Source organism: Typopeltis vanoorti, chromosome 1, assembly GCF_054136105.1.
Source record: "Typopeltis vanoorti isolate ZY-2024b chromosome 1, IOZ_Tvanoo_1.0, whole genome shotgun sequence".
Classification (NCBI taxonomy): domain Eukaryota; kingdom Metazoa; phylum Arthropoda; class Arachnida; order Uropygi; family Thelyphonidae; genus Typopeltis; species Typopeltis vanoorti.
In genome coordinates, this window is record NC_143549.1 from 15,396,512 (window position 1) to 15,412,993 (window position 16,482).

Consider the following 16,482-nt stretch of genomic DNA (forward strand, 5'->3'; position numbering starts at 1 on the left):
ACTTTCTTACATGTTATTGTTTTCAATATGAAATTCAATTTTATCCTGCTCAAGACTAAATAGTGCTTGCTTCCAATTTTAAATCCTCTGTACACTCTGGTGTCCTGCATCAGGGAGAGACATCACTATCAACAATAACATAGTCAATGAGACTTTTCTTATTGACTATGTTAATAAGAAAAGTCTCATTGACTTTTCTACTGTTTGCCCTGGTTCCCTGGGGAAAATAACGGGGGTCCTGCTCAAGACTAAATAGTGCTTGCTTCCAATTTTAAATCCTCTGTACACTCTGGTGTCCTGCACCAGGGAGAAAACATCACTATCAACAATAACATAGTCAATGAGACTTTTCTTATTCCTTGCATCTTCTCTCCATGTGAATTTGTGCACATTTTTATGTTGGAACATGGTGTTAGTAATAACCAGTCCATGTCCTGAGCAGAAATCCAACAGATATTTGCCATTATTATTAGCTTTGCTCTTTTCTCCAAATTTTCCCATAATATTTTTGTATGTCTGACAATCATTTCCTACTCTGCTATTTAGATCCTCAACAAGGACCAACTTTTCCTTTTTCATTGTGTCAGTTGCTTCTAAAGCCTCAAAAAATTCCTCCACTTCTACATTAGTAGAACCTTCTCTGGGACCATAGGCACAAATAAGTCTCATTATCCACAATGAGACTTATTTGTGCCTATGGTTCTCCATTCTCATATTTGCCCACATTACTCTACTTGAGACTGACTGCCATTCAAGATTAGCCTCATATTTTGTGTTGAATACTATGGCTACTCCTTCTTTTCCGTGATTGTTATTGCCTGAATATAACATTTTGTATTTATTGCTCAGAAAGATCTCGCCAGTTTTTGTCTTTTTTGTTTCAGTCACCCCTGTTATGTCGATCTGGTACTTGTCTAATTCCTCAGCTAGCTCCATTTCTTTGCCATTCAGGTTTCTTATGTTGATAGTACCGATCTTTAACTTTGGTGATGTTGAGTTGTGGTTTGTTTTCAGATTTGTTCCAGTAGCTGACTTTCTACTGTTTGCCCTGGTTCCCTGGGGAAAATAACGGGGGCCTTGTTTAACCGGGCGATGCTCCAGCTGGCATGAAATTTTGTCTTGTCGTACCATCATTTTTTATTTTGGTTTAACCAATAAGAATACAATTTGGTCGGCTAAATCCCAAATTGCCAGCCCACCCTCGTTTGTCAGTATCCTGGTCGGTTCTCCGCATTCATTTAAAGGCTATGTGGAGGTCTCCTCTCAGTTATACAGCTTGGACCCTGAAGCACCCCTTTCTTTGATAACTCATAACTGTACAGGGTCTTTGAAAACCCTATAGAGTTATTATGTGCCGTAACAACAACGCATATTAGTAGCTCATTTTTACTGTTTGACTGAAAATGAAGTATTAAATTGAGTTTTTGAGTGATAACTATCTCAGACAGTATGTAACAGGACACACACAAGGATTGAGGGTCTTGCATCTCATCAGAGGATGTAATTATAAATGAAGTGTCAAATCATCCATCAAAAGAAAGAATGATTAATGAAAGATGACATTGATTGGAGAAAATGGTATAAAAACAGCTTTGCAGAAGGTGTGGTTGAGAAACAGGTCTTTCAATCTTGTGAATGTGACTTCATGGAGAGATTGAGAGCAGTTGATGATGGGGAAGAGAGACTGGCTGTAAGTGAGCAAGAGTTATATGAGGAATTGAGCAAACTAGATGCAAATAAAGGCTGTAGGACTTGATAATATATCACTACATATTCTGAAGGAATGTTCCAGGGAGTTGACACCTGCCTTGACATATTTTTTAATACGAGTCTTGCACTGGGTCAAGTTCCTAAGGAGGGCAAGATTGTGCCACTTCATAAAGGAGGTGATAGAACTCAAGCATCAAACTATTGGCCTATCTGTGTGTCAGATGTTGGAGAAGCTTGTGAGAACTAGGATCCAGAATTGGGTTGACAACTATGGTATTATCTTTAATGGACAGGTTAAATTTGCTAAAGGGAGGTCATGCTTTAGTAATCTACTTACTTACTTATTACAATAAGGTGACTGCTTCCATGGACTGAGGAGAAGGATACATTGTAATATACTTGGATTTCGCAAAAGCTTTTGATAGATTATCGCATGATAAGTTGATAGTCAAACTAGAGTGGATGGGGTTGGATATTAGATTGGTGCATTGGATTTGAGACTGGCTATCTGATCAGTATCAACAACTTGTGTATGGGGGAGTGATATCCAGAAAAAGGAAAGTTATTAGTGGTGTGCCTCAGGGATCTGTTTTAGGGCTATTGCTGTTTAACTAGTATATTAATGATATTGGTTAAGATTTAGATGGAGATATTCAGTTGTTTGCAGATGATGCAAAGTTGGGACGAATCATGAATAGAGAAGATGTTGTGGCCTTACAAGAAGTCTTGAATAAATTGAGTGATTGGACTTGTGGATGGGGATATGAGTTCAATGTTGCAAAATGTAAGGTTTTAAAATTCGGTAAACAACAACGAGATGCAGAATTTATGCTTGGTGAGGATATATATTGTCAGAGGTGGAGGAAATAAGAGATCTGGGGGTGATAGTGGATAAGGATCTGAAATTTAGGGGACACATAGCCAAAATTGTGAAGACAACACAAAAGCTTCTGGGAATGATGCAGAGGACACTGACTTGTAGTAGTAGGGAGATTCTTGTTCCATTGTATAAAGCTTTGATTAGGCCACACATGGACTATTGTGCCCAGATTTGGTCACCTGGTTTTCAGAAGGACAAAGAGATGTTGGAAAGGGTCCAGAGGCGACTAACTAAGGTAGTTTCTAACTTCTGGAATGTCGAGTATGTGGAAAGATTGAGAAGATGCAACTTGCAGAGTCTGGTAGACAGGAGGAAGAGGGGAGATATGATAGTGACCTACAAGTTAGTAAGGGGTTGTTATAGGATCAATGCTGGAGGGGTTCTGCAGAAAATAGTGGGTGATCAGGGGAGAACCAGAGGTTATCCCTGGAAACTGTATAAAGAGGGTTTGAGTAGGGGAATGAAGCAGGTGTTTTTCATGCAAAGTTGTGAATGATTGGAATGCCTTGCCTGAGAGTGTGGTGTCTGCAGAGAATTTGAGTGAGTTTAAAGCACAGTATGATGAGCTGTATGATAAAAGGATCTCGTAGATGAGTCTTTGACTCCATGGGGTCTTGGATAATAATAATAAATGTAAGGCGCTTGCATGGATATGATATGACTGTAAGAGAAATGAGGGGATTTTTGAAACTCAATAGTGGATATTATGAAGTCTTTCATATAGAAAGAAAATGCTTAAAATTGATCAATTATTATGTTACAGCAGTGACAACAGAGCAGCTATTAGGGCAAGAAGTATGGCTGCTCTTAATGACTTTTTATTTTGTTAATGAAAATTATTAATAAAAGTAAAGATGATATTTCCTGGTTGTAAATAAAACTTCTTTAATAAATTCGTTGGTGGCTTCCCATGATCAAATAAATTGACAATGAATGAGCTGATGTTTTAAAACTAAAAAAAAATGTGTAAATTATTTGAAAAATAATATATTTTGGATACAGTTAGTTGTCTTTCAGTAATCATTCACTTGTCTCTGATAATGATAACTTGCCGGTACCTAGTAGATTTCTGGAGCCTTGGTTGCACATACTGCCCATTCACTCCTCTCACTACATTGAAGCATTGTTCTAATTAATGTCGTTTGAAGGAATTGCTTTGTATGAACTTGAGATATATTTTATTTGCATGATATAAACACAGTTTTATTTTATTTTATTTTTATTTATTTATTTATTTAGATGTTTGGACATTGTCAGCGTCTTGTTCATCAGATAAAGTCCAGGACAAAAGATAGCTGTCCCAGCAATGATCAAGTCAGTAAAAATGTGTTAACTTCTTTGGTGACATCATTGCAAGAGCTGACAACATCATTTCGGTCTTCTCAGTCAGTATACCTAAAGAGTAAGTACTGTCCTCTTATGATGCAATTTTTATATATGAGGGTGGTCTGAAAAGTTCTTGGCCTAACAATGAAAAAACTAATTTATAATTTCAAAATAATTTTTATTTTTCAACATAATCTTCCTTAAGACTGATGCATTTATTCTATCGATGCTCCAGCACCATTATCCTATCCCTGTAGTGGTTCTCAGTAAGATCTGCAAAATACTCCTCAACAGCTGCAATCACTTTTTTTTTTTTATTCGAAGAAAAACTCTGATCAGGCAAGTGCATTGTCCTGATGAAAGATGATTTTTTCTTCTGCAAACCAAGTCATTTCTCACGAATTTTTTCATCTAGTCTGTTTAAAAGATCGGAATAATATTCCCCGGTTATTGTTTTACCCTTTTCAAGATAATTAATAAACAAAATGCCTTTAGCATCCCAAAATCCCGATGCCATGACCTTTCCTGCTGATGGAACCGACTTTGTCTTCTTCTTTGAACAACCAGCTTCTGTCCACTGTTTTGACTGCTGTTTGGATTCTGGTGTGTAATGGTGAATCCAAGTCTCATCCATAGTAATAAATCGACACACAAAATCAGTTTTATTCTTGTTAAAATGCTCCAAGCACTGTTCAGAGATTTTCATGAAAGTGCGTTTTTCATCTGCTGTAAGCAAGTGCAGCACCCATCTTGGGCAAAGCTTTTTCATTTGCAATTCTTCATGCAAAATATATCCTACACGTTCTTTTGAAATGTCTATAGTCTCAGCAATTTCTCACACTTTGACTCATTGGTCATCCAATACCATATCATGCTTGATCAATGATTTCTTGTTACACTTTTTGGATGTCCTTCACATGGATCATCTTCAAAGCTGGTACAGCCGCGTTTAAACTCGGCAGCCCATTTCTTAATTGTCGAAAATGAAGGAGAAGAGTGCCCATAAACGTTTATGAACTTCGAATGAATTTCCTTTGGCATTATACCTTCTTTTACAAAGAATTTTATAACCGCACGTTACTCAATTTTATTCATTTCAAGGGCTATGGACAACACTTTTGCTTCAGACAGCTGTATAAAATAAACTACTTGATAGAATGACTTGCAATTTCACAATAATGCTTATGACAGATGTACCAACTTTGAAAAAAAAAATCGTACCAATAGTGTTGCCATCTATGGTTGAGGCCGAGAACTTTTCAGACTACCCTTGTACACTTAACAAATACCTATAAAATTACTATCTTCTTCAGAATTCATCGTTAGATAAAGTTCAGAACATCTTTTCTAGAAAACTAAAAGTTATTCTGGACTTTATTTGAAGTTTATTTATGCAAGTATGTTAACTTGCTTAACTTGCTTTACTTAACAATTTTTTTTATTCACCTTAAAGCAGTGTTTCCTAAATTTTCAGTACCTGTGCATCTCTTTTAATATATTAGTAACACTGGCATACCCCTCTTAGACAAAGGCAATTTGGAAGAAGTTATAATATGAGGTCATCATGAAATTCCTGACATGTACCATCAAGGGGTGCAGGATATGATAATACTACATGAAAAATTTACATCATTACTAACTTCCTATCTACAGTTTTCCTCCAAATCAATCTGTTATAATATGAGGTGTATCCAGGAAGTAAGGTTCATTCAAGATTTACTACCAAATAAGACATTGGAGAAGGTTTCACATGAGTGGTAGCATAGAATGACCCATTAGCTAGCTGTTCGCCTGTTTTACTTTTGTTGCATTATTGTTTGTTGTTTTCTACAAATAATTTATGATGAGTGCTGTGATTAAAAAAAAAATCCACCAGTTGTGTGAGGTTTGTCGAGAATTCGTCCTCAGGGGCCAGACCGTCAATAGCGAGTTTTACTACCAGGTTTTAAGGCTTCTGGGGGAGAACATTCGGCGAAAGTGACTGGATTTGTGGCACACGAAAAACAGGATGCTCTACAATGACAATGCACCCTGTCACCGAGCTCTCCTTACACGTGAGTTTCTCGCCAGAAACAACATGATCTCACTTCTGCACCCATCCTACTCACCAGATTTGGCTCCTGAAGACTTCACCCCCTTCCCGAAGATGAAGATCCAGCTCAAAGGTCACCGTTTTGACACCATTGCGGAGATCCAGCCCGAATCGCAGAAGGTGTTTTACATGCTTCGAAAAGAAGACTTCCAGGACACATTCCAGAAGTGGCAAGAATGCTGGGAGCGCTGTATTGTTATGCAAGGGGACTATTTTGAAGGTGATAGTGTGTAAATGTAGATAAATAAAGTAATTTCTCGTAAACAGAGCTAGTCTCGAAACTTTTTGATATCACCTCGTATATATCATTGAATTCATAGTGAAGAATTCAATGAGACACAACACACGTGTTAGAATAATTACTTTACTTAACATTAAGCAAGTAATAATTAACAGTTTGACCTCGGTATTGAGGTCATCATCACGAAACATACATATGTACAAAATACAAGATACATGCCGTTGCACAATACAGAAGTAAAATAAATCTAAATGTTTGTTAATTATTTATCCTAGCCTGACCTCTGGCAAGTAAAAAAAAAATTTTAAAAAATCACAACATTAAAAAACTTCTAAAACTAAACTAAACTTCAAATCTAACTTGCATGCAGATTCATCCCAGGATCTTACATGTAGCTCAACTTCTGAAATTCCTATTTAACTCACTTAACCCATTAAGAGGTTCAGTCTTCAAACAACTTATAACCAAAATAAAAGCCTTTAATTTTTTAATTAATAAAAAAAAATCATCTACTTAATTGTGCAAGCCAGTGTATTTATTCTTCAGGTTGCAACAAGAAAATCAGTTTAACTACACAACGTCTTTTCAATTACATAACAACAGATATCCTATATCAGTGGTGGCAAACCTATGGCACGCCCGAGAATTTTGCTGGCACGTCAACGATTTACATGTGATATCCTTTTATACGCTTATAAATTATTCAACCTTTTTTTTTTATTTGTTACAATACATACAAGTTAAATTTTGTTTTAAAGGAGAGAGCAGCTATTGGTGCGGTATTAACAAATGATCACGCAACCCAAAGACAAATAGAACCGACAATTTTTGAGTTCAAATGCTAATTCTCTTCAACTGAATTCCTTAACATCTGCACCTGGAAAAACAGCATTCACTATATATTTCTTAGCTTTAAGACATTCACGATGGTGTGTCGTTTATCGTTATGACAGAACTTCTCATTACCGGCGAGCTCAACTCACACAAAGTTTCAACCCATGATTGGTTTTTATTGCCTTGTTTGTGTTTGAGCTGGAAGGGGAAACTCACATAAGCATTATATGGCATGTTTCAATTCATGGTAGAATTTTATTTGAAGTTAGCTTCTGTGATCTGTCATAATGACATCGAGAATTTCAAATGCAATCAAACAAACATTTATTTCATGTAATTGAAAAATTGGACAATAGTTTTAGTTAGATACTGTGTTTCCGGTGCAACATATGGTTTTGCTTGCCTATACAGCGTACTTTCTGTGAGAGGGGTACATGTGATTCATTAGTTAGGCGCCGTTTTTATTCCAGCTGTCTCTAATTGCACTGTTTGTTGAGAAATATATTACACAGACTGCAAAAACCTCTGTACCTTATTCAGGGATACAATAAAACTTTTTTTTTCCTTGCATGTACAGTATATAATGGCTGTTGGGGAGGGCGTGTTATTTTTTGTGTGGGAGGTATATATGCAAAACCTTTTAATATTTTTTTTTTCGTAAAGTGAAATCAAGTGTGCCTGTTATACGTGAGGGTAAGTTATATTCGACGGTAAGCATTCGCCGACAAGTCGACATCCTTCTGCGCCTTCCCCTGCTCCACTGACTTCTATTGAGTTACAATGCACAAATATTTTTCTTACTACCGTTTTTTTTTTTTTTTTCAAACCAACATCATTAAAATCAATTTTAATACTGAATAATGTTATAAATTTTTGGTGATCAGAATGGGATGTGTCAATGAAACTTACCAGTTTCAACTGGTAAGTTTCATTGACAGTTGATTTAATGATGTTTGCCTGAGGAAACTACAATATTGTAGCATTAGTTCTGTGATTGATAACTAATTTAAATGTGTACTTTTATATTTGTCGACATGCTACACCGTATACATTAAGTGTATTAATACTCTTTATGATTATGCCATAATTAATTATTAATACTTAATTACTAAAATAAATAGCCAAAAGGCTTCACATCAGCAATACAAAATTATATAAATTTAGTAGATATTAAATCCAACATTATTTCAAAGCCGACTACAGAAACTATAGACATTTCTTGCGAAATTTGACCAGAGATCTTACGGGAATATGCTCGCCAAATTTCCCACGAAAATTCTATAGTTACTGTAGTCAGCTTTGAAATAATGTTGGATTTAATATCCACTTAATTTATATAATATTAATACTTATGTTAGTTTAATGTATGAACTTTAAAAAAACGGGAACGGTATTTACGAGTAAGTTTGTTGGGACTGAGCCCTCTAATACAGTAAGAATAAATAAAAATACAGTCTAATAAAAAAGAATTGAGAACGACTGATCCTTAGGATTCTCTGACTTTTCCCTTCTCTAATCGCACGTGCTTCGTTATGCATTTCGCACCGTGCATCCGCCAGCAGGCAGAAATAAGCAGTGGCAAGTGTATTATTGTTGTGTGTGTGTGTGCACTGTTTTGTTTTTGCTACAGTAAATGGGAATTATAAAGATAATTTAATTTAGGCATATAATAAAATGTTGATTTTTTTGAAACTATAAAAAATGCATTTGATTTAAGTTGTAAATTATTTTGTTACAGTTCTACCGAACATGGCTGGCAAAAATAAAAAACGAAAATTATCACAGTCAAGCAGCAGAGAGTTCCAAAGCTGGTGGACTGAAGAGTATGACATGATTAATAAAGACAATAAAGCAATATGCGTTTTATGTTCCGGGACAGTTGTGTGCAGAATTTCGTCAGTAAAACGGCATTATGAGACAAACCATAAATCGCTCCTTGAGAAAAGCAAGGATGAACAGAAAGAATTTATTGCTCAGTCAATTAAAAATAGGAATATCCAGTCAATATCCCTAATGAAATTTATCGGCAATCGTTCAAATATAACTGCTACTAGTTTTTTTGCATCAAATGTAATTGCTAAACACGGGAAACCTTTTAGTGATGGGGAATATATAAAAGAAGCATGATTAAAATGCGCACCAGTTATCTTTGAAGATTTTGAAAACAAGGAAAAAATTATTCGAAGAATAAAAGATATGCCTTTGGCTAGAAACACGGTGAAATATAGAATCATAGAATATGATTTTAACTCATCAGCAAAAAACAGATATAAAATCTTCTGGTTTAATTTCTCTTTGTCTTGATGAGAGTACTGACATAACTGGATCAGCTTGTTTAGCAATTTTTATTCGTTATTGTGTTGGGAATAACGTCAAAGAAGAATTGATAAGTTTAACATCATTAGCAACAACAACAAAAGGAATAGATATTTGCAACGCAGTTATAAATGCACTTGCTGAAAGAGATATAGATCCCTCCAAAATTGTATCAGTAGCTATTGATGGTGCTCGCAGTATGACTGGAGAGGAAAATGTGTTCGTCGATTTATTTACCAAATATATTGGATTGTTTAAACTAAACATATTTGGTCATTTTATAATTAAAATTCAATTTTATTTAATGCCGACCATAAAAACAAACTTGTATTATAGCCTACCAGTTTCGTCAGCAAACTGTCTGGCTTTTTCAAGGCATTTAAGGAAAGACATAAAAACTAGTAAATGCAAATTGAAAGGAACATAAAAAACGTTGTAAACCAACTAGTAGCTAAGGTTACACGTTCGTGTGACAGAGAGGACTTATTGTTCTTATTCATTATCACACATTCGTGTTTGTTGTAAACGTGTAATGTGATTACTGGCTAGCTGTTGTAGTTCAGCTTGATTAAGAGAGAGGATAAGATTTTTCCACAAACTGTTTAGAATTACACCCTGATTTCTGTCGAGGTTTTCTGCCGGTTATTGACACTATTGTGGCTTCCTTGAATAAACGATGTCTGTAGGCATCATCGAGATATGGCATGGAGCTGTTTGCCACTCTATCGTGCGGTCAGACATACAGAAATGATGTGCTAAGCCGGAAGAGATACTTCTGTTGTGGTTTACATCACCAACATGTTCTTTTTGTCTGATTTCTAAACTCCGTGAAGTTTGTCCGATGTAGGCAAGACCACAGAAGCAGGGAATGTAATATACTCCTGGATATTTGTAGAAAGGCACCTTATGTTTTGGGGATCCTTGCTATTCTTGTTATTTGATAAGAAATTGACTTGATGAAAGGGATCACTACAGTAGAAATGTGCTGGGAGCTTAATTCTTCTTGTCTGGGGTTGTCACCGAATAGATATTTTTTGATGATGTTTTGAGGATATCCATTTTGTAATAATGTGTTGGCTATTAGTGAGAGTTCAGTCTGAGTATCCTCCTCTTTTGATATAAACTTTCTGGCCCTATATTTCAACATGTGGATAATCCTCAGTTTGTGTGTCTTGTGATGGTTTGAGGTATAATGAAGATATCTTCCAGTATCTGTGGGCTTTCTGCAAATAGATAATTTGACACTGTTTAATTGTTTCTTTATCAAGATGTCTAAAAAATCATGCTATAATTCTAAACAGTTTGTGGAAAAACCTTATCCTCTCTTTTAATCAAGCTGAACTACAGCTAGCTAGTAATCACATTACACGTTTACAACAAACACGCATGCGTGATAATGAATAAGAACAATAGTCCTCTCTGTCACTCCAACTTGTAACCTTAGCTAGTTGGCTTGCAACGTTTTTTATGTTCCTTTCAATTTGCATTTACTATTTTTTATGTCTTTCCATAAACACCTTGAAAAAGCCAGACAGTCTGTTGGCAAAAATGGTAGGCTATAATATAAGTTTGTTTTTATGGTCAGCATTAAATAAAATTCTATTTTAAATATTTTGGACATTCAGTTCTGGGTTTTCATCGTATTATACATCAGCAGGTTTTATGTGCAAAGGCTAGTTCCAAGCCACTGGAAGATATTATGAGCATTGTAACAAAATTGGTCAATTTTATATCAGCATGCACTTTAAATAAATGAAAATTTATAGAATTATTAAGTGAGGTAAACTCGTGTACAATGGTTTACTTATGTACAACAACGTCCGATGGTTAAGTCGTGGGAAAGTTCTTCAAAGATTTGTTGAGTGTTTAGATGAAGTCAGCCTTTTTTTACATAATGAGAAAATCATTGAAAAATACATTCGATTAATGATTGTCGAATGACTTTCGAAAAAATTAATGTTTTTTACTGATTTGTGTCATTTAAACAAATTAAATGTTAAACCGCAAGGTGTTAACAAGACAATTATTGTCATGTTTGATTTAATCAAAGCATTGAAAGCTAAATTACCTGACATCATTTCCAATACTTTCCGATATTTTCCAAATACAAAAAAAGTCTTTGCAGATCTAGAATTCCATGAAAAAAACAGATCAAGTTAAAATGACAAAAGAGTTTTCTACAGTTATTCAGTCAATAATCAACGAATTTTCTTCAAGATTTACGCAGTTCAGGCAATTTGCAGAGACATCAAAATTTATTTTGCATCCAGACACAACATCAACAGATAAACTCAATTTGGAGTTTTTCGAGTGGCTGAATTTGGAAGGTAAAGAAATGCAAATGGAAACAAAAGTTTGTCAATTTGAGAAATGATTTGGAAATAATGGAAAATGATCGATTATTGGGGGCAATTAAAAAGAATGCAGAAGAGGAAATATTGAGAACTTGGAATGCCATTCCTGAAACCTTTTGTTGTTTAAAAAAAAAACTAGTGATGGGTATATTATTAATTTTCTCCTCTACATATGCTTGTGAGTCATTATTTTTTTAAATGAATTTTATAAAAGACATAAGAAATAGAATGACTGATGAATCTAGTTCCGTGTGTGTATTACTAAAAGTGGCAAAATATGAACCCGACATAAAGCATTTGGCATCTAATGTACAACAGCAAAAATCTCATTAATAAATTGATATATTGATATTCATAAATTAATAAATTGATAATAGGTTAATATTGATTTGTATATGACAATGTGTATGTCAAATTATATATTCATTATTATGAAATTCTATATTAATTTTTAAACTTGTCTCAATAAAATTCTGCAATTAATTTTGTATTAATTAATGTTAATTAATTAGTGTTAATTAATTAGTGTTATATTAATTAGTTGCTGATGTGCTGCCTGGGTACGTCAGCATCTTGATTTGTATATTTTTGGCACGAGCCAGCTTGTCAGCAACTTGATTTGTAAACTTTTGGCATGCTTACATTAAAAGGTTCGCCACCACTGTCCTATATGATCAAAAATCAGAAATTTCAGTTTCTTTGCTTCCTACAGAAACTTCTATTCCTTCTTGAATTCACACAGGGAAAAAAAAAAAAAAAAAAAAAAATGCTCTCTAAATGACAGCAACATAAGTCAGTCAAATTCCCTTGCATTTTAAAATTACAGGACACCAAAGAAAGCATATCTTGTCTTCATCCAAGATACTGCTATAACTTCACATTTTATATAAAAGTCACAGCAAGTTCCACGAAATAAATTACTAAAATATTATGAACCATATCACTTAAGAATGAATTTACTTCCTATGTGAATGTTTGAACATTCTACTTAAAATCTTATCAACAGTTTTAACACATCAGAACAAATTTGAGTTCTATATAACAACTTCTGGAGAAATAACTAAACCATATCAACTATTAGAAATCACTTATCAGACTACAAATCCTAAATAAACAAACTTTAGTGGGCCCATTTCTATATGGCCTGGAGCACAATGAAGTTCCCTTCAGTTTTAACTCAAATGAAATTTCATAATGAAATTATGAAATTTCATTATAAAACAGCCAAAATTTACAACCGCTCTTCATTTCACTCTTTTATGCACTATGGTATGTTCGTTTAATCACTTCAGATACTATAGTGGCTACTTTCACTTGTCTCATAATTGACAATATTTGGTAAACAACATTTGTCTAGATACAAACAAGAACAACAGCATTTCAAAACTTTTGACAACTCATACAAAAATATAATTTTTCTCAAATATTTAATTTAAATTCATTTATTTTATATTTAAGTAAGACCTCAGCAGTAAAATAATAACATTTCAAAACATTTTGCTCACAACATACATACAAAAAGAAATATATATTTAGCTAACAGTATTATAAAATAAAAAAAATCACTTAAACAGAATGGGAAAGGAAAGATTAGCAAAACAAGTGTTCTCTGCCAGGTTGATAGGAAAAAGACCCAGAGGAAAACCAAGATATAGATGTATTGATACAGTAAAAAATGCCTTAGAAGATAGAAATAAGATATGATAATGTTGTAACCTTGACAAGTAACAGATTGATTCGGAGGAAAATTGTAGATAGGAAGTTAGTAATGATATAAGCTTTTCATGTAGTACTATCATATTCTGTACACCTCTTGAGGGTATATATCAGGAATTTGATGATGATCATTATAAAATAATACCACATTACTCATTTCTTAACTTTAATTCTTTTTATAGTTTTAAATTTGTGGGATCTGATCTGGGATATCTTAATTTTAATACAGATATCTTACAGATGAAAATTGTCCAAAATACTACCTGATATTATTACAAACCACTTGGAAGAATGCCTAGAAAGGTGAAAAGTGTGATGAGAAACGACATTCTGTTAAGGCACGTACGGTTATTTATTACTTATTTTAAATGGTATTAACAGCACCAAACAATTTTATCAAATATGATTTATTAACTGCTTATATTTCACTGGATTTCATATCAGCCTCGTCAGAGCACAACACAGCTAGTATACGTGAGAGTGAGTAAGTGAAACAATACAATTGTAATGGACAAAAGATCTAAAGTTCTATTTTGGTGCCCTCTAATGTTGTATTAACACCACTAAACAATTTTATCAAATATGATTTATTAACTGCTTATATTTCACTGGATTTCATATCAGCCTCGTCAGAGCACAACACAGCTAGTATACGTGACAGTGAGTAAGTGAAACAATACAATTGTAATGGACAAAAGATCTAAAGTTCTATTTTGGTGCCCTCTAATGTTGAAAAAAATAAAAAATCATTACAGCTATGTGGAAGTTGTTCTTATAATAACAGTCTCCCAAATTTTTGGTAAATTAATGCAACCATATTTGTTGAGGTTAGAAGAATTCTTCAAAGCCATGGTTGACTCAAAAAATAATCTTACAGATCTATAACGACTTCTAAATAGCACATTTGTTTCCTTCCATCTAATGTATGGGCTGGTGATAGTTTTGTTGTAGTCTTCTGTGGTAGATAGTGGGGGGGGGGGGATTTCTGGGTTAATCTGTGGTAATCCACTTCTGTGGATTACCACAGAAGATTACAACAAAACTATCATCATCCCATACATTAAAGTCGCATCTGAAAAGATATCTAGGGTGCTTACAAACACCAACTGTGCACTGTATTTAAACCTTATGTGAAATTGGCAACTCTGATCTATTCACCTAAGGACACATTCACTTCTTTATCACATCCAGGAGTCTATGAACTGCCCTGTTCATGTCATCGAGCCTACTACGGACAGACAGGAAGAACTGTGGACATCCACCTCAGTGAACACAAAAATATATCTGGCACTTTCGCTATGGCAAGTCGGGTCTTGCAGACCATGCTTTGGATACTCCTGTGCACAGGATCACTTGGAAAAAAACAAAATTACTGCACAGAAGCCTTAAAATATACTCCAAACCTTAACAAGTATGGCTGTATAAATCTACCAAAGATTTGGGAGACAGTCATTTGAAGACCAAATTAATATTATTATTTTTTTTTTTTTTTCAAATCTTTAGACTACTATTTTTTTCAAAACTTTCAAAGGCTATTATTTGAACTACAAATTTTTCAAAACTTTGGACTACTGTTTTTTTTTAATGACTTAGATGGTGCTCATTAAGACTTGAGTCTTGTGTTGCACACTGCAATTACTTATACTAGCTCCACTGTTACACCAGATTGTGGTTGTCTCGCATTTGTAACAGACTTTGTTTGTGTGCTCTGAAGATGCTGGATATAATACCAGCGAAATATTAGCTTTTTAGTTAATAAATAGTTATTTTCTTATCAATCTGTGTTCGCATCAATACCGTTTAAATTAAATTCAACATGTGTGACGAACAAATAAGCCTATTCACGCGGTTAAATGGTAATGTTGTGTTTCTGTGTATTGGGGTGGGGGGTAATGATCTATTTTGTAATGATTGTAGCCATTGGCCAAGAACCCATGGTGCAGATATTTGAGTTCCGTGGACATAGCTGTATTGTTAGAACAAATGGTTCTGTCTCTGTGTATAAGTGTTTTTATAATGCCATACTATATATATTTATATATATATATATATATATATATATATATATATATTTGGTTTAATCCTTTATCCAAGTGTAAGCAAACAAAGTTTGCACTTGAAGTATCTTCAGGACTGGGACAACTTGTGGCAAAGGTTGACTAACTTCACATCACTTGCCTTAGTATCCCATAATGCAAAGCACATCTACTTGCGGACATGTAAAATGCTATGCATTATGGGAAGGGTCACTACCCAGACCGGTTTCAACCTTTATTGAGGTCTCTTCAGTGGGAGCCATTATGAGATACTAAGGCAAGTGATGTGAAATCAGTCCACCTTTACCACAAGTTGCCCCAGTCTGAAGATACTTCAGGTGCAAACTTTGTTTGCTTGCACTTGGTTAAAGGATTAAACCAAATATATAATTTTTAGTATAACCAAGTGAAAAAACTTCCAACATCTTTCTCTAATCCAGAGTAATTTAATAATAAGGTGTGACACCTTTTGGCAACTTTTATATGGAAATACTTTGGTATCACCACTTCTGGGTCTGGGTAGTGACCCTTCCCTTAATGCATAGTATTATACATGTCTGCAAGGAGATGTGCTTTGCATTATGGATACTAAGGTAAGCTATGTGAAGTCATACTATCCTTGCCACGAGTTGCCCCAGTCCTGAAAATACTTCAGGCACAAACTTTGTTTGCTTACACTTATATAAAAGATTAAACCACATATATAATTTATAGTATAACCAAGTGAAAAAACTTCCAACAAAATGCCATACTGTTGAACTGGATGATTATGTGATTGTTTATATAGGTATCTTCCTGTGTGTGTGTGTGTGTGTGTGTGTGTGTGTGTGTGTGTGTGTGTGTGTGTGTGTGTGTGTGTGTGTGTGTGTGTGTGTGTGTGTGTGTGTGTGTGTTGGCTTTCTGTAAATGGAAAAAGATAGTGATCCATCTGAAAGGCAGGTGACTAATGTGTTAAGAAATAGTAAACAGTTATTTGA

The 16,482-nt window shown here is 34.4% G+C and overlaps 1 protein-coding gene across 1 annotated transcript in view; it reads left to right on the plus strand.

Moving 5' to 3' along the window:
* Positions 1-16,482, plus strand: part of Syx16 (syntaxin 16) — a 142,182-nt gene that overhangs the window by 73,563 nt on the left and 52,137 nt on the right. Inside the window, exon 6 of the mRNA XM_090396222.1 lies at positions 3,830-3,992. Coding sequence (XP_090252348.1) covers positions 3,830-3,992 — 163 coding nt within the window. The remainder of the gene's footprint in view (positions 1-3,829; positions 3,993-16,482) is intronic.